Source organism: Loxodonta africana, chromosome 27 (assembly GCF_030014295.1).
Source record: "Loxodonta africana isolate mLoxAfr1 chromosome 27, mLoxAfr1.hap2, whole genome shotgun sequence".
NCBI lineage: Eukaryota > Metazoa > Chordata > Mammalia > Proboscidea > Elephantidae > Loxodonta > Loxodonta africana.
The window spans coordinates 16,102,299-16,125,306 of NC_087368.1; the positions used below are offsets into that span (position 1 = coordinate 16,102,299).

A 23,008-nucleotide genomic window follows, 5' to 3' on the forward strand; every position below is an offset into this window, starting at 1 on the left:
TCAGGAGATGTAGCACTCCGCTTCTGTAGAGATTTACAGCCTTGGAAACCGTATGGGGTTGCTATGAGTTGGAATCGCCTCCATGGCAGTGGGTATGCCCCATGGATGATACTTTCATGGCTTTTCTCTCATTGAACTCAACAGGAAGTAAGAACAGTTCCTGAATGGGTTGGCAGAACCCCAACAGACCTGAGACCAGAGCAGGGAGGTGGAGACTGGAGTCGAATCTGGGTTTAAATCCTGATCAAGAGGCTAGGAAGCCTGGAAGGCCTTGGTGGGGAGGCGCAGCCCAGAGTAGGAGAAAACAAAAAACAAAAAACAAAAAAACCCTGGGATCCCCAGTGCTGTGGCCACAGAGAGGGGATCACCTTGGCTCTATACAGTGACCTAAGTGGCAGGAGAAAAAAATCCTGATAAATGTTATACAATGATACATTGTTATGTGTACATATGTTCATATACATAATGTAAATACTACACACATATATAAATTTTAGAAATGCCTATGGCAACAACTTAAAAAATTCTAAATTTCTTTTCTAATGGTTCATTACATGGTGATACTTGTTATTATATACTTCTATTTCTTTCAAAGAAATTCTAAATTCTCTTTGGAAATAATGTGTATGTATATGCATGTATACACATATCTTAAAGCTTTTGATTTATTAATAATTCCTAAATATCTCTTGAAAAAGGTCTCTGGGGGTAGGTATGCATTACCCAAAAACAATTCCAAAGAAACTCACTAGGCTAAGTATTCATAAAATGCCACGGCATTTTTGTGACTGCAAGCTACACCGAGAGACATAAAATGGAACTTTCAAAAAAATAATTTACTGACCTAAATAAATTGTGGGATCTCATTTTATATTCAGGTCTTTTTTTTTTTTTAATTAAAACTCATGCATTATTGTATGCTAAAAGGTGAAGATACAGATGCGAAATTTCATGGGAAAAGATGCTGTATATAATCGAATAATCCTTGGAAGTATTGGTATTTCATTTGTTGCAGGAAAACTTCCATTACTTTGACAAAAGGTACGTGGGAAAGTCTAAATAATAGCTTTATTTTCCTGAAATTAAAAGTATATATACTCTTGAAATATTATATAGGGGACTAAAATGGGTTTGGCCCCTCTGATGGAGTTCTCGGATTTCTATTATTACTGACCCAGTTAAGCACAGATTGTTAGAAAGGTTTTTTTTTTTTCACCATTAACTATTTTGGTTTATTTCTACTTCCTGTGCTTCTGACACTCCTTAGAAAGTGTGTTGAGGAAAACACAAAGTGATTTCTCCTAATCAGGGTAGGCGTCACCTCACTGTCTCATCATGGCTGCCACAGCCATCATCAAAAGTTGAAAGTTATTTATTGAGACTCATGTCTCATAAAATAGCTGGAGCCTTCCCTTCAAGACTTAAACAATCTCTGTCAGAGTCTGGAAGGCAGGGGGAGTTCTGAACAGGATATCCAGAAGAAAAGCTGGCTCTAGACTGTGTAGACTTGACTGGGTCATCTAAAACACAGGTTAGTGTCCAAGCAACCTGGTAAAGATGTAGTGGAACCAATGACAACAGAGCTTGGCACATAGCAGGGACTCAATAAATACGTATTGAAAAACGAATGAGACGATTCTACTTTAACACACAATATTTTTTTTTTATACAATGCACCAGGTAGTTGAACAAAATGACATAACCTTCCTCTGCAAGGTTCTGTTAAAAAAGTAACATTGCTCATATGGCTCTTGTCTGCAGGAAGAAATGGATTAAGCAATAAACAACAAAGAAGTCAGAATAAGCGAGTCAGCCTTCAGATTTCTCTTTCCACAGGTGTAATTTGGGGCCTACGCTCCTCATCTTTCAGAGAAGGCAAGGGTCTGCTCTGTAGCAATTAACTTTGGAATAATAGAACCCTTGATAAAAAAAAAAGCTGGAGGAAGGGTTCACAGTTTAATTTTAGCAAACAAATTTAGGTCCTGTGAATCTCATCATATCAGATGACAACATCAATATTCATTTAAGTGCAATAATTGACAAAGCTAAAGAGAAATCATTTGGGGATTATCTATCCTTTTATATTATCCACGCTACTGCACACCTTTATTTTGGACATATCATAAAGAGATCTTTTAACAGACACCAAGAAGAATATACAGTTCTTCATGGAACCCCTGAGCTGGAAACGTTGTTATAGGTCATTGGATCAGTTACCAGAATACAGCCAGAAAGTGTAAACTGTGAACACAGAGATACAGATAGAAGGAAGATCACACTCCTCTCCTGCCACAGTGTTTTTTGTTTTAATTAAGCCCATATATCAATTATCTCATCACAATCCATTCTTCTCTGGTAATTTATTTAAAAAAAGCAGGGATACTATGAAGACATATAATTATTAGAACAGTATTTTAGTCTTGATAACATGACTATATTGTGTGGATGTTTTAAATTAAGGAAAACATGATATGAATTTTAGTTCATACTGCTATCTTTCTAGTCTGTATTAGAATTGAAGATTCTTAAAGTTAGAAGGGAGCCCTGGTGGTGCAGTGGATAAGAGTTCAGCTGCTAACCAAAAGGTTGGCAGTTCAAATCCATCAGCCACTCCTTGGAACCCCTATGGGGCAGTTCTACTCCATCCTGTAGGAATTGACTCGACAGCAACAGGTTTTAAAGTTAGAAGGGACTTCACAGATCATTTAAATATAGGCTTCCACTTACACAGAAATCCCATCTATGATACATATCATCTAAAAGATTTTATAATAAAAGACCAAAGTAACCACTTTAAGTACTTACGTGCTTTACAATTTTGTAAGAGCTGTGAATATGGATTACTATTGCTTCTATTTTTTAAATACCCAATTTTTTCTAGATTTTGAACAAAATGATATTAACATGTTCTCTCTTTATATTTTAAATCATTGCCAGTTATTGTACATGGAGATTGGTCATGATGTACTTTAATTCTGTTAGTATAATTCATAATACTAAGCTTGTACTTAAAAACTTATTTCACAATCAGATCGTAATTCTTTTAGGTAAAATGTAACAAGCACTTTGGGCTAATCATAGTACATGGGTGTCTAATCTCAGAACTAATTTCTCAAATACTGTCACAGAGCACCTGTACAAGAAAAACATCTTGGTGTGAGCTGCCACACAAAGTTCAGTGTTAAAACAACCACAAAATACAGTGTGAACCATGTTTTGCAAGGAAAGAGGCTAGTGCACACACTTACTTAATAGAAAGCCTGCAACACCAAGCCATGACAGAGAGGGGCTTTTGTTTTAAACAACAGTGCCACTCTGTGGCTATACAATGGTAGTGAACTGATAAACAGGATGAATGGAGGTAGGCAAAGCGGAAATACGGGGTTTGGGAAAAGGCAATGAGCGTGCTGCAGGCAGGAACTGTACCTTCGAGGTCAGTTAGAGTCTGGACAGGAGCAGAAACCTGAGCACCGCTTCCTGTAACTATATCGCCTAGATTTCATAAGAAAAAACAATTAGATTTATAAAGGAGAAATAATCAACTTTACTTTTCTTTCATATTTAATATTCTAATATTTTTATCAATCTAATTACTAAAATACAACAGAAAATACAACACAAGCTTAGAAAAATTAAAAGAAAAAAACATTTCTACTAGTTTTTTAGAGTATAGGAAACTTGAGCGATCAAAAGATTGTGCTAAGCACGTACGATGATGCTACAAACACCAGTATAATTTTATATTTCCTTTCTGAAAAAGAATCGTTCTTTTGGAAAAACATTTTTTTTATCCAAAAGTTATATCATTTACTAAAGAACAGGCAAGCTTTTGAAACTGATATCCTCTTCTATCAGATAAAATTTGTCATTAATAAAACTTGAAACCAACTTCTTCAGTGATAAGATAAAGACCTAAATAAACCTATACATCAAGTGAAAAGTTCTATTTTCAAATTAAGTAATGAAAAGATTTCATAAGTTACCACATGTACTTATAAATGTCAACAAGTAAAAATAAACCTGTGAACTGCATACCCTTTAAACTTGACATACTTATGATAGGCAAGATTTCATTTACAAACTCGGCTTGTAGTAAATGCTTAAAATAAGAAGCATTCGGATTCAAAAGGCAATTAAAACTAACAAAGGAAGTAGCAGCAGGAAAAAAAGAGAGCATTTTAAGAGCCCAGGAAAGGAAGCGCTATAAGAAATCCTGTGAACTTGGGGTATGCTAACATTTAGAAAGAAGACTTTCTGGTTCTTTGATTTCCTTCCTGGATGACAAAGTTCAACACTGAGCACACTTACTGTGAATAGAACCATCCTCTGCATATATCACCATCTGAAAAAAAATCTGAAGGCCTATGCTATTTTGAGATTAACAAGCTAAAAAAAAAAAAAAAGCCCTCTTGAAAGTCACCACATTTTCTATGTACGATAATCTATGGTTAATAGACTGGGTTCCCTCTAGCTTTTATACAATGGTTAAAAAAAAAAAATTAATTAATTTTTTTGAATTAAATAACATACCCTTGGTGCCCTGACCACTTACTTGTTACAATTATGATTTACACCATGGCCAGGTCATCTGGAAATTGCTGGGTTGTAAAAAAAAAAAAAAAAAATTTTTTTTTCTATAATTATGCTGACACTGTTTTCATAAATTAACAGTGTCGGCATTTACATTCTTCTGTAACTGACATAAATCTATAAATAGGTACATACTCCAAACAAGTGATAAACAGGTTTTAACAGAACTAGTTAGGTCCTGACTTTTCATAATATAGTTAACCCTCAATTCACTGATAACGGTGTGCCTACATACTGTGTATCTGCTGGAGATTTTCAACTCTACGCCTCACACCCATTTTATTCTGTTGCTTCTCGATCACCTATTAGTGTACTCTCAGAGACTGAAAGCCCATCTTAACATTAAATCTCACCAAGATCAGGGGTGAACATCTACGCTGCCTCTTCCTCCTTCTCTCCCCCATCCCAACACATACACAAACCACAGAATGCATTTCAAGAAACATATACATCAATTCTGCATTTTCAATATAACTGTTCCCCAATATACGTACAAATAATTGAGAGTTAACTGAACTATGAAAACCACATATACGCTCTTTTCCTCCTCATAAACAATGGTTTTTCAAAACAACTTCCAAGTTTTTCGAGCAGAATACAGTAAAAAGGCTACTACATTAACTTTCCTCAAAGGCACTAAGTAGACGACTGCTCTGGGGTACCTAGAGGCCACATCCCAGCACAAGTCTCCTGACGGGTAACCGTTGCGCTGGCTTGTCTCCGGGATCAGGTGCCACGCTGGCAGAGGTGTCACCGTGGCGGCAGAGGGGAGATACCAGCATCAAGAACTAAAGCTGGAGAATTATTTTTCATTGTAGAGTTAATAAACACATCTTTCACCAGAAGAACCTTAGATTTTTCAGAGCTGAGAGAGTCCACAGGGATCAGTCCAAACCTTGTTTCAGGGTGAGGAAACAAAGGGTCAGAGAGCTTCAGCGGTTTTGCTGAGGGTCCCCTGGTCAGTGAATGGAGGGAGAATATCCAGCTACACTAGCTTCTATTTCTATAAACTCTTCTTTTTGCCTTTTACTTTATTTTATTCAAACCTCTCTGCAGGAAGAGATATTAGCAGGAATATTCATCTTTGAATATAAAGGCAGACAAGCGTTTTTGGAAGACTGACATGAGAAGTATGAACCAGAAATAAAAAGATAGAAGAGTTGCCAAACTAGGCCAGTTTCTTGCAGCACAGGGATGAGTTACAAAACGCCCTAGTGAAACTCATGTTCCATACACTTTGCTTAAGTGCTCTGTTGTCTCCTTATAACTGGGGACTTGGTTTGCATCAATTGTTCCATCTTCATACACTTCCTTTCTCACTTACTGTGATATTAATACTTGACATTTCCTTAGAGACACAACTTTATATTTCTATAGTCATTTGGCTTGGTTCCTCAGAAAATTTAAGCTACAGCATTAAGAGATTCTCTGACTCATTTGCCTGCCATCAGTTAGAATTACTACTGACTACGGCTTGTTATCAAAGCAATATTGAAATCATATTTGTTTAGAACAATAAAACAGTACAATTAAGAAATATAGAAAATAACATTCATTTTCATTCTGGAAGTGGGCATGTCTCCTGGCATTAAAATACATTTACAACACGTTAATGATTTGAAGTTTCCTTTTCTTTAAATCATGTGTGACAGTTCTACATTAAACAGGAAAGAACGTAATTTAAACAAGATATTCTTATGTAAGGTAAATTGAATATTCTAATAAAATTTAAATACTAATTATGTCGTCTGATATTCATATAGGCAAAAAAAATATAGAACAGATAGAAAACATGGTATAACCAATGGAGAAATACACATATACACATACTATTGAATGATATTCATTATTTTGCATCTGTGGGAAATAAAATCCATACAACTTCAGGATGCCAGTACTTTTAAAATTTTCATAATTTTGGGTGCAATCTCTTCTTAAACAGAGTATATGGAACATCGTTTAAAGCCTTCTTACTGATTCAATATTACTAGCGTTATTGTCAACACTAGTTACTGAACACTGCTTAACACAGGGCTCCCGTTAAGACAGGAACGCGGCCGGTGTCAGGGTGTTTGCCCCAACACCAAATGGTCCCAGGCTGTATGTTCTGTGAGGTCTTAAGAATTGCTTTTTGTAGATTTTCTGCCATTATGTTACTATTTCTTGCTTCTGTTGCTATGAGTCAGAACTGACTTGATGGCAAAGGTTTGGGTTTTGGAGTCCCACCATTAAACATAAACATAGCTGTTTTTAATCTGCTATGAATAGGGGGAGCTAATACATTGTCTCTTTTGAAGACAAGTGAAAAATTAGAGTATAAACGTTCTAAGTAAGAACCTGAAGAGCTTTTTTATGAGTCAAGTACGTGAGGGAGATGAGGCACTAGAAAGGCCCTGACACAGCAGTGAGTCTCAGCAGCAGGAGTGCCGCAATAGGCTGTGTGGCCCTGGGCAGGTACTTGCTCTCCCTCATACAGTGAGAGGTGCAGACGGGAGGCTCGCTCAGTTTTCCTCCTCTCTAACGTTCTATGGCTTGAACGTTTAGTGCACGGACTCACACACTTATTTTGGCTGCTCAAGATTTTGTTTAGCTTTTTCTCTCCAGAAGATTCTAGTTTATACTCCTCAGAGGTGAAACAGCTGGGTCAGAGATGGTGAGGCTGACAGCACAGTTCCTCCACACCTCTGCACTGCACCGATGAATGCTATGACTAGTAATGCTCGAGGGACTGGAGCTTCCACTGCAGATTCTAGACAAGCATTTTTATACGAAGTTAGTACACAGTCAACTGATCTCAAGTTCTGAGTCCTGACAACTTGTGCCATTACACTGTATGGGTTCTCACAAAACATAAAAGTGTTTGTATACTAGGATATGAATGTTAAAAAAGAAATACCTTAACAACTTATTTCATAAAATGTTCTTAATTAAGAAAACCACAGGATCTGATACTCCAAATTAAAAAGAATAAAAATATAGCATTTTATTTACTAAGTTTTACATTAATTTCTACTTCTGGGAGGCTGGATAGGCAGCTGAGGCAGTCCCAGGCACACAGTGTGAGTGTCTTCTTTGGGTTTACCTCACCTTTGTTCAATTGCACTGGCATGCTTTCTGATTTCATCAGCCTCTGCTGCTGCGGCGGCTGCTGTAAGTGATGCTTCGGGGCCTCTGCTGAGGTCCGGGTGGGGATCCCAGCGACGGAGGAGCTGCCGCTGTTGCCCCCAGGTACGGGGCCACCCGCACTGCCTGGGGCCACTGCAGGAGAAATCAACTTCCTTCCAAAATTAATCAGGCTATTAGAGACCTTATTTATATTCAAGGGAGCACCTTTGGCATTGGTCCTGGAAAATAAAACAAAAGTTAAATGGAGAGACATTATTTAAATCAGAAGACACCTTTATTTCACATACTTGACTGGTATAAAGACATACCTTACTGCTTGGAAAAAGGCCACTTACTTGATCTGTTACATACAGTGAGATGTGAAAACAAAATAATAAAATTCTTAAGAATGTGGGTTGTGGAAAACAGTCGTATTACTTCTCATTCATTCAGTTAACAAACAGAGCCCATTACATGCCAACCACTGTGCTAGGCTCTGGGATGCAACCGTCTAAAACTGGCACAGTTCCCCTTATACAGCTTCTAGTTTAATAGAAGAGAGAATTCTTAATCAAATAATCGCAAATAAATGCATGACTAAAATGTGAGACGAGGGTTATGAGGGGTATGCCCTGGGGTGCTCACGCAAGGGCGCATCTACGACGCAGGCTCTGAGCAGATTTCCTGTAGCCCTGGCGCATTGGAACTAAGTCAAGTGTAATCTCATTTTGAAAAATAAACGTGTCTGGGAGTCATGAAGTAAGTTTATAGAAGTTATGTCAAGTGTCCGGTCATTAAAACAATTCACCCCCGCCCTACCCCAGTATACCCTTATCTTCCTTCCCCCTTCCTTTGTCTTGACAACATTTTTCATCACCTGACATACTATATATTTTACTTATCGGGTTATTATTTCTCTACCTCCTCCAATCCCCTTTCAAATACGTTTCACGAGGGCAAGAATTTCTGACTCTTTTGCAAACTGCTATATTGCCAGTGCCTAGAACATCGTAGGCACTTTATTAATATTTGTTCAGTGGCAGCTCCATCTATGGTTGTTGCTGCTTTTGCCGCCCTTGAGTCGGTCCCCAACCCAGGGAGATGCAGCGCACATGGAAGACAACACCGTTCCTGCGCCATCCCCATGATCGGGTTGGGGCTGAGGCTGCCGCAGTCCACAGGATTCTCATTCGCTGATTTTCTGGAAAAGATCCTCAGGCCTTTCTTTGGAGTCTGTCTGAGCCTAGAAGCTCTGCTGAAATCTGCTCGGCATCATGGCAACATGCAACCCTCCACTGACAGACGGGTGATGGCTACATGAAGAGTACTGGCTGGGAATTGAACCAGGACTTCTGCATGGAAGGTGAGAATTCTACCACTGCACCACCAATGCCTCTTATCCTACTCTAGTCTGTCTTTTCACGTGTCACAGTGGAAGAAGAGTCCCCGCTGCTAGCCATGGCCAATCTCTCCATTGTGCTCTGAGTCTCACCTCTGATTGTTCTTGCAGTCCTCTCCTGCACCATCATTTTCTCCTTTCTCGGCTGTATCACTCCCATTAGAGCTGGCACATGTGCGCGTATAACCTTTCCCTCGAACCCTCATCCCTCTTGGGTTACTGTGCCATTTCTTTCCCTGCTCCCAGCAAATTTTTTTGAAGGAGGTGTCTTAACTTGCTACTTCTTTTCCCTCAGTCTTCGGCCCACAAAATCTGGTTATGGCCTTTGCTCTGGAACTACTCCTCAAAGTCTCCAATGACTTCTGCGTGCAGATCAGAAAGTCCATTCTTATTTTACTATTAGCAGCAACCAATTCCCTTAACTCCTCCCCTCCCTCTCCTACACTTCTTCTCTTGGCTTCCACAGTGTGCCATCCTGGCACGCCTGAGCTGACACCATACTGGCAAATGAAGGACATCAAGAAAACACTGGTTAAACCAACTTTTATTTTCCAAATGGTTCATAATCTTGTGGTATTCTCAGGGCTATTAGCTTGAAGATTAGTTATGATTATAAATTACTGTGCTTGTAGGAGGTAACGCAACCCCACACTATTAGCAAAGTTGGTATTCTTATTGCCCAAATCGTTAACACAAGCTTATTTTCCCATTCTGTTTTCATAAAAGTACCAAAAAAAACAAAACAAAACAAAAACCCAAACCCAGTGCCATCGAGTCGATTCCGACTCATAGCGTCCCTATAGGACAGAGTAGAACTGCCCCACAGAGTTTCCAAGGAGCGCCTAGAGGATTTGAACTGCTGATCCTTTGGTTAGTAGCCGTGGCACTTAACTACTACGCCACCAGGGTTTCCTTCATAAAAGTAGAAACTGAAAATCAAGTTTGAGGGATTCAATTAAAAGATTTTAGTTAATACGAGTTTTATTATCATCTCCTCCCAGATCTACCTGGTGGCACTTACATAGTAATTCTCCTGCTTTCTATGTGATTGTTATATCCTTGGCATTATCAGATACAGCTCGAAAACAGAACTGATCCATGGTTCTACAATAAAAATGAAAGAATATGATACTTCTTCCTTCTGTAAAGTTCTTCTAATAGTACTAATACTATGGGCTAGGTATTGGAGACAGATTTCTTTGGAGTTTAAAACCTGAAATTCAGCTTTATAAAGAAAAAAAAAAAAAGAAGACCTATTTATAACTCAGTGAAATGTGAAAAAAGTCATTTTTCAAATAGCAACTTTTGCATCAGGTTTTATCTTTAAAGAATTAGCTATTTAATACTCTTTCAAAAATTACTGAAAATAAAGTTTCTTAGTAGAGTTCAGGATATGCAGAGGTTACGCCCCACTTATTTTCAGTTTCCAGCTGCTTTCCTAATGAAGTACGGCATTCTCATTTTACCGATACTATGTGGTTAGCTGAGAGTGAGCACTCGAGAACATGTTCATTGAGAAGAAAGAATGAATGACATGAAAGGAACCCATCAATTCTGGATTGAGGAGGCATCCGCCTCTGGCGCTGTCGTCCACTCAGCAGCCTGCCTGCACTCCCCTTTCTTGTGAGTGGCAGCAGAAAGACGAGCTATCAGGGTATCGCGGTTCTGTTACATTTGAGTTTTTCTTGTCTGCAAGTCAAGATTCATAATTCACAAATATGAAGAAGTTATAATGTTACCCTTTTTTATAAACAAAAATGTACTAGTCAAATTCCCATACTGCCAGTCGTAAAATTCGTATGTTGATAAAAGTACTAAGAAACTGCTAGAGCATTATCAAGAGAGTATAGTTAATGCATCTTCATTACTACTAATAACCATGAAAAACATATAGATCAAGCACATGCCGAGGCATTTTTCATCTGAATAGCTCTTAAAAGGGGATGAATACTGCTTTCCTTTTTTGAACATTTTTGTGTGTGTGTGCGTGTTTAATGATTTTCTCCCTCATCCATTACCAGTAGCTTCCAGAAGAATCTTTTTTTTTTTCCAAAACAAACGTTCGAGGGAACTGTATGCATTTTCGGGATATACAGGCTGTAAACCATGTACTTCAAGGAAGGCACGCTGTCTACCGCTTCTTCGTTTCTCAGGCATGACAAGTTTTAAGCTAATGGTCTGAGCAAGGTTAGCTAATTTAGATCTGAAATATGAGTGGTAGCATTCTTCAAAGGAAACAATAAATAATTTCCAACAGTTTATTATTGGCTCTGATACGTACCATTAAGCCTTGTGTGCTCAATTAATGAAAATGAATACAGTCACCAGGATCTTACGGACAGAGGGGATTGGACTGGATTAAAGACAGAAGGCAATGAGTAAATAAATAACTCTGAAATAAACAGCAAGTGGAATCTGGAGTTAACAAGACACTGAATATTAAATCTAATGAGTAATCAATTCTGTGTAATCAGTCTTTCATTACTATTGCCTACTACATATGGCACTAGAAAAACTACATACTGTTATTAAAAATAGCACCATCTAGGAGGGATTATTTTGAAATTGTGTCAAGAACTCACTTTGGCACAACTTTATTTAGCAGGTTAAATCATAGTAACATAAGCATTTCCTGAAGATACAGAACACCTGTACCAGAACCCAATGTGGACCTGGCGTCATTGTTGGGCCCCTTTGCTTAGTTTCTGAAACTCTGGAAGTGGTTGACTCTTGCTGCCTTTTACTACCCACTTGATCTCTTGTAAGTCTGGCTTTCTGATCTGCACTCTCCTGAAAGAGCTTCTAGGGTCTCCAATGCCTTCCTGATTGCCAGTGTGGTGACCTGTTTTCATTTAATTTCTGAAGCCTTTAAAACCATATCCATATCACCTCTTTAAAAATTCTCTACACCCTCTCCTCTTCTGTATCCAAATCTTAAGAACCATCTTGATTTACTTCTTTTTTGTATTTTTATTTTTAGGCCTGATAATAAATATCTTAACTAGTTCACTTTTTAAAATAAAAATTTGTTAAGAGGTTTGTCTGTATTTTTGTCTAAGTATCAGTTCTCAATTTATTGTTCTCTGCATTCTAATTTATATTTTTCTTTGTTATTTCTTTCCCTGTCTTCCCCAAGATTGAGTTCGAGTCATTCATTCATTCACTTATTCATTCCTTCCTTTTCCCAACAAAAGCTTTTAAAGCTATATATTTGCATCTGATTATAGCAATGACATCCAAGTCTCCCTCCTCCAACCTCCATTTTCTAAATAGTCTGTTGTTTATTTCTGATTTTCTCTTTGACTCAACTGTTATTTAAGTGCCTTTTAAAATTTCAGATGGTTGGGTTTGTGTTTAAATATATTACTCCTTTGGTTTTACTGAGTAAAAATATCAGAAGGATGGAAGTAAAGAAATGTTCTCACTTTTTCAAAAGAATTATGCTGCCGTTGTTGTTGGATGCCGCGGGGGCAGTTCTGACTCATAGTGACCCCACGCGTAACAGAGCGAAACACTATTGGTCCCACACCACCCTCACGATCATTGCTATGTTTCAACTCATTGTTGCAGCCACTTTGTCAACCCATTTTGTTGAGGGTCTTCCTCTTTTTCGCTGACCCTCTACCTTACCAAGCATGATATCCTTCTCTAGTGACTGGTCCCTCTTATAACATGTCCAAAGTATGTGAGACAAAGTCTTGCCATTCTTGCTTCCAAGGAGCACTCTGGCTGTACTTCCTCCAAAACTGACTTGTTCATTCTTCTGGCAGTCCCTGGTATATGCAATATTCTTTGTCAACACCATAATTCAAAGACGTTGATTCTTCTTTGAAACTGTAGTTGCTGTCCAGCTTTCCCATGCATATGAGGCAACTGAAAATATCATGGCTTGGGTCAGGCGTGTCTTAGTCCTTAAAGTAACATCTTTGCTTTTCAACACTTTAAAGAGGTCTTTTGCAACAGCTCTGCCCAATGCAATACGTCATTTGATTTCCTCGCTGCTGCTTCCACGTGCATTGACTGCGGATCCACGTAAAATGAAATCCTTGACAACTTCAATCTTTTCTCTGTTTATCATGATATTGTTTACTGGTCCAGTTGTGAGGATTTTTGTTTTCTTTATGCTGAGGTGTAATCTTTACTGAAGGCTGTGGTCTTTGACTTTCATCAACAAGGGCTTCAAGTCCTCTTCACTTTCAGCAAGGGAGGTTGTGTCATCCGCATATCGCAGGCTGTTAATGAGTCTTCCTCCTATCCTGATGCCACATTCTTCTTCAAATAGTCCAGCTTCTAGGATTATTTGCTCAGCATAGAGATTAAATAAGTATGGTGAAAGGATACAACCCTGACACACACCTTTCCTGATTTTAAACCACGCAAAATTCCCTCATTCTGTTTGAATGACTGCCTCTTGGTCTATGTACAGGTTCCACATGAGCACGACTAAGTCTTCTGGATTATAGAAACCACAAACTTAAAATTGACACCAATCCCTTGAAAAAATTATAGACTAGCAACAACAATAGCTTATACAAATATTTTTTACCAATTACTTAGAAATGCATGTAGCATATTACAAGTAGCCAGTACGGCTCATTAAACACAAGCCATGTCAAGGCAACTCTATTTCCTGACTGATAGTGTTGAGATCTGTTAGATTTCATCAAGGTATGTCAGTATCTGTGGATAAATTGGAGGATGATGCAGGCTTGATTATAACTGAACAACTGTACCCCAAGTGCTCCCGGTAACAATATGTGGCTCAGGCTCGATTCACAATCCTGGTCACCATTCTTTTTTTAGATTTTAACCTTCCATCAATGAGCTGTGAAATCTTGGGGGAGTCATGTATCCTGTCTGGACCTAAGTTTTCTCATCCCTAAAACAAGAGGGCTGAATTATATGATCATTTTGAGTCTCTTTTAGATAGATGGGAGCCCTGGTAGTACAGTGGTTAAGAGCTCAGCTGCTAACCAAAAGGATGGCAGTTCAAATCTACCAGCTGCTCCCTGGAAACCCTACGGGGCAGTCGTACTCTGTCCTATACTGTTACTATGAGTCAGAATCGACTAGACGGCAACAGGTCTGGTTTTGGGTTTTAGATAGAAGAGTCTACAATTTTGTGACTAGAAGAAAAGAGCATGTGCTTTATTGAATTTTAGACCAAAGGCTATGGATACACCTAATATATCAGACAAAAGGATAAAAATTTAAAATAATCTCAACAGGCTGGCATGAGAGATAAACAGATAACAATGAAATACATGCTTATGCACTTAGAGTTTTTTTTTTTAACATTTGCTCATTGAGTATATGAGATGAAGCATGGATTAACATGAGTTCATACTAAAAAAAAAAAAAAATCAGTTTGGTCAATATGAGCCCACAGTGATGCTACTGAAGAAAGTGAGATTCTCGGGCTGCACTGATACTAGATGAGTGCGTGTATTATGGGAGATAACTGTAAAACTATGGTGGTCAGTTATTGGTGGTGAATTAATTTCTGGTAGGACCGAATGTTGTCTCTATAAAATAGGGGACTAGCAATGAGAAGGTCTGAAAATTATCTTGGAAGAGGAATGGCTGAAGGAACTGAGGTACAAGTCCTCTGATACTGGGAGGACTGCCATGAAGGAGAACAGAGCACTTTTTTGGTATAGCTTTAAAAAATGAGATAAAACAGACTCTGTTTAAAATAATGAGTGTCCCATCCCTGAAACTGTGTAAGTGGAGATTGGAAAATCATTTTCAAGCATGGTTGAGAGGCAGGACTGGTGGCACAGTGGTTAAGTGCTTGGCTGCTAACCCAAAGGTTGGTGGTTTGAACCCACCAGCCACTCCTCGGGAGAAAGATGTGGCAGTCTGCTTCTGTAAAGATTCAACCCACCAAACACCCACTGCCATTGAGTGGATTCCGACTCATAGCGACCCTATAGGATAGAGCAGAACTGTTCCATAGTTTCCAGGAGCGCCTGGCGGATTCGAACTGCTGACCTCTTGATCAACAGCCGTAGCACTTAACCACTCCGCCACCAGGGTTTCCCCCATAAAGATTACAGCCTAGGAAACCCTATGGGGCAGTTCTACTCTGTTGTATAGGGTTACAGTGAGTTGGAATTGATTCAACGGCAACTGGGGATATTAGCCTAGGCCTGTGAGGAATGTTGACCAAATTCCATATTCAAATTTAAGGGCCTACCTGTTTACCCTCTTTATTCTCACACTTGTTCCTCCTCTCTCCTCTTTGTTCATCTTTCTGGGCCTTTTTTCCCCTCTATTTTCATCATCCTTTTTCTTTCCATTATTGTCTCCTTTTCTTTTCTCATATTCTTACCTCATTCTACCTATACTTTTTTTCTACCCTAACGACGTATAACCTATTCTACAATTATTTCTATAAGAGTAAAGAGTAATTGGAAAAAGTATACTGATACTCTTAACAACAAAAAAAAAAATTTATGACTTTGGTTTTTGGCTAGAAATAATATTCTCTTTGCATCTCTGTATCTTCCTAGTCTATCATTATTAATCTACTTGGAGTGGATCATGGCTCATGTTTATTTCTTCCATGCTCATGTTTATTTCTTTCATGCTTACAGACATCAATCTATTATGTGAAAATTTAAAATGATTGCCAAAGTTCAAACACAATACCTTTCAAGACAATTCTAATGTCTAAGCTAACATTCATGATATACTTCTACTTAACGGTTCTGTACGTTGAAGATTTTAAATTCTTTAAAATGAATTGGTTTCCGACTTTCTTAATTCTGTAACTTAAAAGTTGAGAGTATCAAATTTGCTTCGATGAAAAGACATCTATATCTAATTTTAATTTGCTTGCCATATTGTGAGGTTTCCGTTATCTTTGAAAATGAACTTATTCCACATCTCAAAGAGCTCTAGATTCCTGATGGGTCTTTAATAAAACTAAATGATGAAAGTTAGCAAACTATTTCTTTATTCCTTAGGAGTTTGAGTTTCAAGGTAAACATATGTTTCCTTTTAGCTATAAAGACCATGATTCTTTTATGTGTGTCAAGTAAATTTTTTTTTTTTTTGGTCAATGTGATGGGAAACAAAAGGAGTAGAGCTTGTTAGGAACGAAAAAGGTTTGCACTGGTAAGTTGCTGGATATAAGCTACACTGTGGGGCTTACCTAATTGGGTCATATACAATTAATAACATTGGTAAACTAACTGTCTTGGAGTTCACTGTGTACCCTGCAAATGATACACTAAAGTCCTAATGCCTATACCTGTGAATGTGTCCCGGCCTGGAAACAGGGTCTTTAAAGATGTTATCAGTTAGGTGAACACATGAGGTAATACAAGAGAAGGGTGGGTCCTAATCCTATATGACTGGTGTCCTTATAAAAAAAAAAAAGGACAAGATACACAAAGACAGAAAGATAATGGATAAGCGAAGGTTCATCTACAAGTCTAGGAACACCGAGGCTCACTGGCCATCACCAGAAGCTAGAAAGAGAGGCATGAAACAGATTTCCTCAGAGCCCTCACAAGGAATCTACATGACCAACACCCTGATTTCAGACCCCAAGATTCTAGAACTACAACAAATTTCTGTTCTAATAAGCCACCCAGTTTGTGATATTTTAAGTGAGCCTTAGCAAACTAACATATTAACATAATAATAAACAATTATGCACTAATCATGGTATATAAAATTATTAGATAAACTTCTGAAGACATATTTCTAAGAATAAACATCGAGGTTGCCATTTCTAGAGTGGTAGTTTTCAATTATTTCATCTTCTGCCCCAGTGTACCTGAGGGATGTGGTTCATAATTGAAAAGTCTTTCGGGGTGGGAGAGTTCTCGTGCCTAGGGCAACAGATCAGATTGGGAGAGGATATCATTCTGAGATGCTCACCAGCCTGGGCGTTTTGCCCTCTTAATCTTTCCCCACTTTGAGAATCATTACTAACTGCACAATTAAAAAAACCACAAATAGCTGCAGCTAAAAATATATCAAGAATCAACCGTTAAGGTTTTAAAGCAAACAAATGGGAGTCTAAAGTATAAAGAAATGTGTGAGCCCCAAAAGGAAACCGTCATATTTTAAAAAATACAAGCAAAGGAGGGAACAGGTTGAATACAGGAAAATAAAAGAATAATTTATTTTCATTTAAGTAAAATAATCTACAAGACCTCTACAGCAAAAACTATAAAACACAGCTGAGAGAAGTTAAAGAAAAAAACAAAAACAAAACAGTTGCTGTTGAGGAGACTCCAACTCATGTTGGCCCCTGTGTGTCAGAGTAGACCTGTGCTCCATAAAGTTTTCAATGGCTGGTTTTTTGCCCGGCTTCTGGTCTTCTGGTTAGCAGACATATTAATCATTTGTACCACCCAGGGAAGAAAACCTATGTAAATGCAGAGATAGTCCACGTTCGTGGATCAGATAATCCAATAATGTTAAGATGTCATTTCTTTCCAAATTGATTTGTAGATTTAATGCAATTCCAATAAAAATCCCAATAATTTTATAGAAATTGAGAAGTTGATTTTAAAATTTGTATGGACATGCAAAGAACCTAGAATAGCCAAAGCAATGAAAAAGAAGTTAGAGGACTTAGACTACCTACAATCAAGGCTTGCTATGAAGCTACGTAATCAAGCCACTGTGGTATCAGGGAAAGGGTTGCTGCTGTGTGCCCTTGAGTCGATTCCGACTCACAGTGACGCTACAGGAGAGAGCAGAACTGCCACACAGGGTTTCCTAGGCTGTAATCTTTTTGAGAGCAGATTGCCAGGTCTTTTGTGGAGCCGCTGCTGTGTTCCAACCACCAATCTTTTGGTTAGCAGTACAGCACTTAACCACTGTTCCACTAGGGCTCCTTAGAGAAAGGACAGACCTACAGATAAATGGGACTAAATCCCAGAAACAGACTCACATATGTATGGTCAATTTTTAACCAAGGTAAAGATACACGAGAGAATGCTGGGGTGAAGGAAATATTCTATATCTTGTTTTGGATTGTGGTTACAGTTATATACAACTGTCATAACTCATCAAACTGAGCATTTAAGATCTGTGTATTATATGTAAATCATACCTAAATTTACAGGATAAAAATGAAGAAGATCTATTTACTCTGGACTAGATACAAGATAGTGTTACCATTTTGCACAAATTGGTTAGGAATTAACAACTCTTCCTGATACAGAAAAGGCATTTCAGATAAGCCCATAACCCACTGCAGTCGAGTCGATTCCAACTCATAGCCACTCCTCAGGACAGAGTAGAACTGCCCCATAGAGTTTCCAAGGAGCACCTGGTTGATCTGAACTGCTGACTTTGTTGTGCTTATAGCACTAACTCAATTCTTTGAGCACAAAAATATCCCAAGATTACATTTATATAACTATCAGTGTTCTCTGAAATTCCAATTAGCCGATTAGTTACTAGTACTGATAACCATGGGTTCCTTGGGTTCATGGCGTAGGGGATATTATTAGTACATGATTTCTTTGCCACATTTTAGCAATAAAATATCTCTGGAAAAGATACAGCCATTATGTCAGTAAATATAATAAAGCCTAATTTAAAAAACTTGTTGACCATATAAATGGAAATTATTCAAGATAATTTTATAATACATTTTAGGTATTCAAAACATTTTTTATTTATTCAGCCACTAAACTAAATATTTACCGAATACCATAAACAGTGCCAGGTACTGTGCTAGGCAATGGGAATATGAACATTCTAAGATGCAGACCCTGACATTCAGAGGAGGTCAGAGGCGGGCAAGACATAACTCCTGGCATATGACTTATTCTTCAATTGAAACTAAAAAGCATTCCTTCCTTTCACAAATTCCTTCTGTGTGTCAGGGACTCAGGAAACAGCAATGAGGAAGACGGATGTGGTCCCTGACTTCACAGAGCTCCTATTCTAGCGTAAGAATACAGTTGTTGGAAAGATCCTTGTGCTTCCTCGGAACCTGTACTTGCCCAGAACACTCCAGTTAGGCCAGGCCCTCAGGAGCCCTCCTAATCTGCTCCCCAGGAAAAATGGGGATTATCAGCCTCCAGGCAGACTTGGGGTCAGAATGGGTGCTGTCCCTCCACAGTCAAACGGAGCCCAGCTGAGGAATGTGGGATACACCTCCAGAGTCCAGGGAGCCTCTTTATTAGAATCTTGTTTCCCAGGAGCCTGGCTTCCTTTTAGATTCCAGGCAGGAGTGCTGACAAGAGGCCTTCTGCAAAGGTCCTACCTGCCAGCTTTACAATTATGAGATCTTTCATTGTTGATATCAATTAGGATAATTTAAACCACACTCTGACAAGGGCAGAGGAAAGCTGGGAAGGTTGGCACAAAGAATGTCACTGCTGATCTGCTGAGTCCAGAGACCAGGGGACTAAGCCTGCTTTCTCCCACGTCTATTAAGGTCTAATTTAACCAAACCAGGTACCTAATTCTGGGGATATGAAACTGTTTAAGCAAGTCAGAAGACCTCCAACTGTGGAGCCTGGAAAAGGCACCCGTGGATAAAGTGACACGTGCACCTGGGGCATGACTGCCAGCCCAGGCAGCGCCCACCTCACCACCTCTGGATGAGGGAAGGAATTACGCGTCTCAGAAACTGTTCTCTGTCATTTCCAAAACGGAAAATCCATGCATGTTCTGAAATTAAGAAGGAATGTGATTCTACTCTTAATATAAAGAGATTGTGGTCTAAGTGGTAAATGCAATTAATGTCACTGAATTGTATACTTAAAAATGTTTAAATGGCAAAAGCTTTGTTTTATATGTCTATCAGCACAATTAAACTACAAAGAGAGAGAAAGAGAGACTGCAATCTTTAAAAACTGTGAAATTCTGTTCTGAGACTACTCAGTTGGGTATTTTAGTAGTCGTAGATTCTTAAATACATTAGATGGGTCTTTCCGAAGACTGGTCACAATTTAGATGTATTTTTTTATAGCAGTAATTTCTGGTTATTTCAGGACAAAATTGGAGCAAAATTTGAGCATTAAATTGTCATTCTGAGCTCAAAAGTTGAATGAATAAGAAAATGTCATTTCCCATTTTTTAAAAAAAAAAAAATTTGCAAGCAAGTGAAATCAGAGCACAGTGAATATTACCCATGCACGTAATGGAAAATCTATCACTAAAATACCTAGGCACTTGCTTTTAAAGACTTAATTATAGCAATCCGTGGTAAAGCAGAGAAGAGAAATCAGGCTTGATTTCTGGAGATATTCTTATCCATGAAATCACATGCCATCTTTGCATCCTCATCCCCTTATCCCTTATTTGGATATGCAACACAAATAGAAGTCCATTGCCATAGCTATAATGGGTATTAGCCCCCTGCTTAGCAGATGTTAGCCCCGGGCTTAACCTCTACTTCTTGATCACTTCTAGGTGTTTCCCCATGAGTGTGTGTGTATACGTGTGTGTGTGTGTTTGTGTGTGTATGTAGCTGTATCCCTTCTGGATCATTCCTCTCTCCTTCCTGCGATCTAGTGACAGCCCCAACGCACCGACACTAATAAATTCCTAACTGCTAAGAAAGTAGTACTCATACTAATTATGGCTGAAGGCACAGCCTGGTAAAAGCATCTTAGATCTTCAGTAGCTGAAGAGGAAGTTTACCAATTGTTTCATAGCTACAACGGGCATGATAAACAAAACCAAAAAAACCAATCCCATTGTCGTTGAGTTGATTCTGACTCACAGCGAACCTATGGGACATAGTAGAACTGTCCTGTACAGTTTCCAAGGCCATAATCCTTATGGAAGCACACTGCCACAGCTTTCTCCCATAGAATGGCTGGTGAGTTCAAACCACCAACCTTCTGGTTAGAAGCCAAGCAGTTAGCCATTGCACCACCAGGGCTCCTTACAATAAACAAATCTCCAGGGAAAAAAAACAGTGGTTATAAGGGCTCCAAAGAGAGTTCGGGCCAAACACTTAACCACTGCACCACCAGGGCTCCTTTGGAGATCCATCCATCAAGCTTGTCTCAGCTTATACTCCCTCAGTTGATGACTGATGGTACTCATGCACCTTTGCTAATGCTGGCTGCTCTCATTTGGTTTTAATTTGCTAATCGGAAAGGAGACGATGGTACTTTATCATTGTTTTAACTCCATTTCTTTGACTTATATGAGTTGATCAGCCTTTTAAATGTTATTTGCATTTCTTCTTTAATTGAGTGCCTGCTATATTCTAGGCATCATTCTAAGTGCTGGGGATACAACTTTTAACCAGATAAACATGTGGAGCTGGCATTTTAGTGCAAGAAATAAACAATGGAAACAAACACAGAAAATAAATACAAAATAATAAAAAAGGTAAAAATACCATTTCAGGTATCAAAACAAAACAAAGCACAGTGAAGGAACAGAGAGTAAATGGGTCCATTGCTTTAGGCAGAATGACCAAAGAGGGCTTCTCCGAGGAGATAATGTTTCAATAGAGATTGAATAGTGAGATGCTGGCCATATACGTTTTTGCAGAAGAACATTCTAGGTGGAGGGAAAAGCCAGTGCAAAGCTCCTGAAGTGGAATCATGTTTGGTGCTTAAGGAACAGCAGGCAGGTCAGTGTGGCTGGAGCACAGTAGACAACAGGGTAGAGTGGTGATGGCAAATGAGGCTGGAGAGATGATACTGGGAGGCCATATCATGTAGGGTCTACCTTGGAGCCATTGAAAAGGCTCTGGATTTCATCCTAAGTGCTTTGAGAAGTAATTGGAGGGTTCTGGGCAGTGCAGTGATATGACCTGACTTATGTTAAGGAATTAATTTGGCTGCTATGTGGAAAGGGGCCCATAAGAGGGAGTAGAGGAAGAAGGGAGATTAGTTAGAAGCCTATAGTAGTTGAGATGAGCCACAATGGTGACTTGGTATTAGCAGTGCAGAAGGAGAAAACAGATTTGTTTCAGGATACACTTTACAGAGATTTGCTGATGGACTCAATGCGTGATATGAGAGAAAAAGAGGAGTCGAGAACAAATCCAAGGTTTTAGCTTGATCAACTGGGCAGTGCTATTTACTGTGATGGAGATATGCTGGGGGAGTTAACAGGTTTGTGGGAGGGGAGTATCAAGTGTTCAGTTTGGGATGTATTAAATTTGAGATGTATACGAGACATCCAAGAGGAGATATTGAGTAAGTAGTGGGATATGAGTCTGGAGTTCATGGGAAGAGGTCAAACTAGAGATGTAAATTTAGGACCCTTTTGCCAGAGATGGCATTTAAAGCCATGGGCCTGGGATGAGATCCTCTATGGAACGCGTATAGACAGAGAAGAAAAGAAGCCCAGTGGGTGCTCTGGCATTTAGAGGCAGAGAAGGGGGATTCTGTAGAGCATGGCATGAGATGGAACGGCCACTGAGACTGGATCTTCTGTTTCTTTGAGCTGCAGAAGTTCTCTATACACTAATGATATCATATTTTGTCAGTCATATCTAGTGCAAATATTTTTCCATTTTGTTTGTATTTTGATTCAGTTTATGTTGTTTTTGACATATCTGCTTAAAAATATTTGTTGCATAGTACAGCCACCAGTCTTTTTTCTTTGTGATTTCTTCCATTACTTTCAAGGTTAAAAAGGCTTCAAGTAACTAGAGGTCAGGTAGGCATTTGTGTTTTATTCTCAGCTTTGTTTGAAGGTACTCTGATTCACTTGGAATTTATTTTGCAGTATGGTAAGGTTACAGGTCGACATCTTTTAAGATGATCCGCCACTTTTCCCACCACCATTCATTAACTCTTCCCTTATTCACTGGTCTGTGACACTTTCTCCATCTCATGCTATACTTCATTTGGTTTCATCTCAGTTTTAAGCTTTTGTATTGCAACAAGCTGATGAAAAATATTCCTTCCAGTCATCAAGATGATGGTTTGTATAAGAATCTCCAAGTGCTTACAAGGA

At 38.7% G+C, this 23,008-nt stretch overlaps 1 protein-coding gene across 21 annotated transcripts in view; it reads right to left on the bottom strand.

Annotated features, from left to right (window-relative positions):
* Positions 1–23,008, bottom strand: part of TBC1D5 (TBC1 domain family member 5) — a 639,936-nt gene that overhangs the window by 81,743 nt on the left and 535,185 nt on the right. For 20 of the 21 annotated variants that reach the window (XM_064277348.1, XM_023554943.2, XM_023554937.2 and 17 more), the window contains 2 exons: positions 7,678–7,934; positions 3,427–3,492 (listed from right to left, as the gene is read on the bottom strand). In XM_064277348.1, coding sequence (XP_064133418.1) covers positions 3,427–3,492; positions 7,678–7,934 — 323 coding nt within the window. The remainder of the gene's footprint in view (positions 1–3,426; positions 3,493–7,677; positions 7,935–23,008) is intronic. The other variant, XM_023554934.1, reaches the window with a different exon arrangement.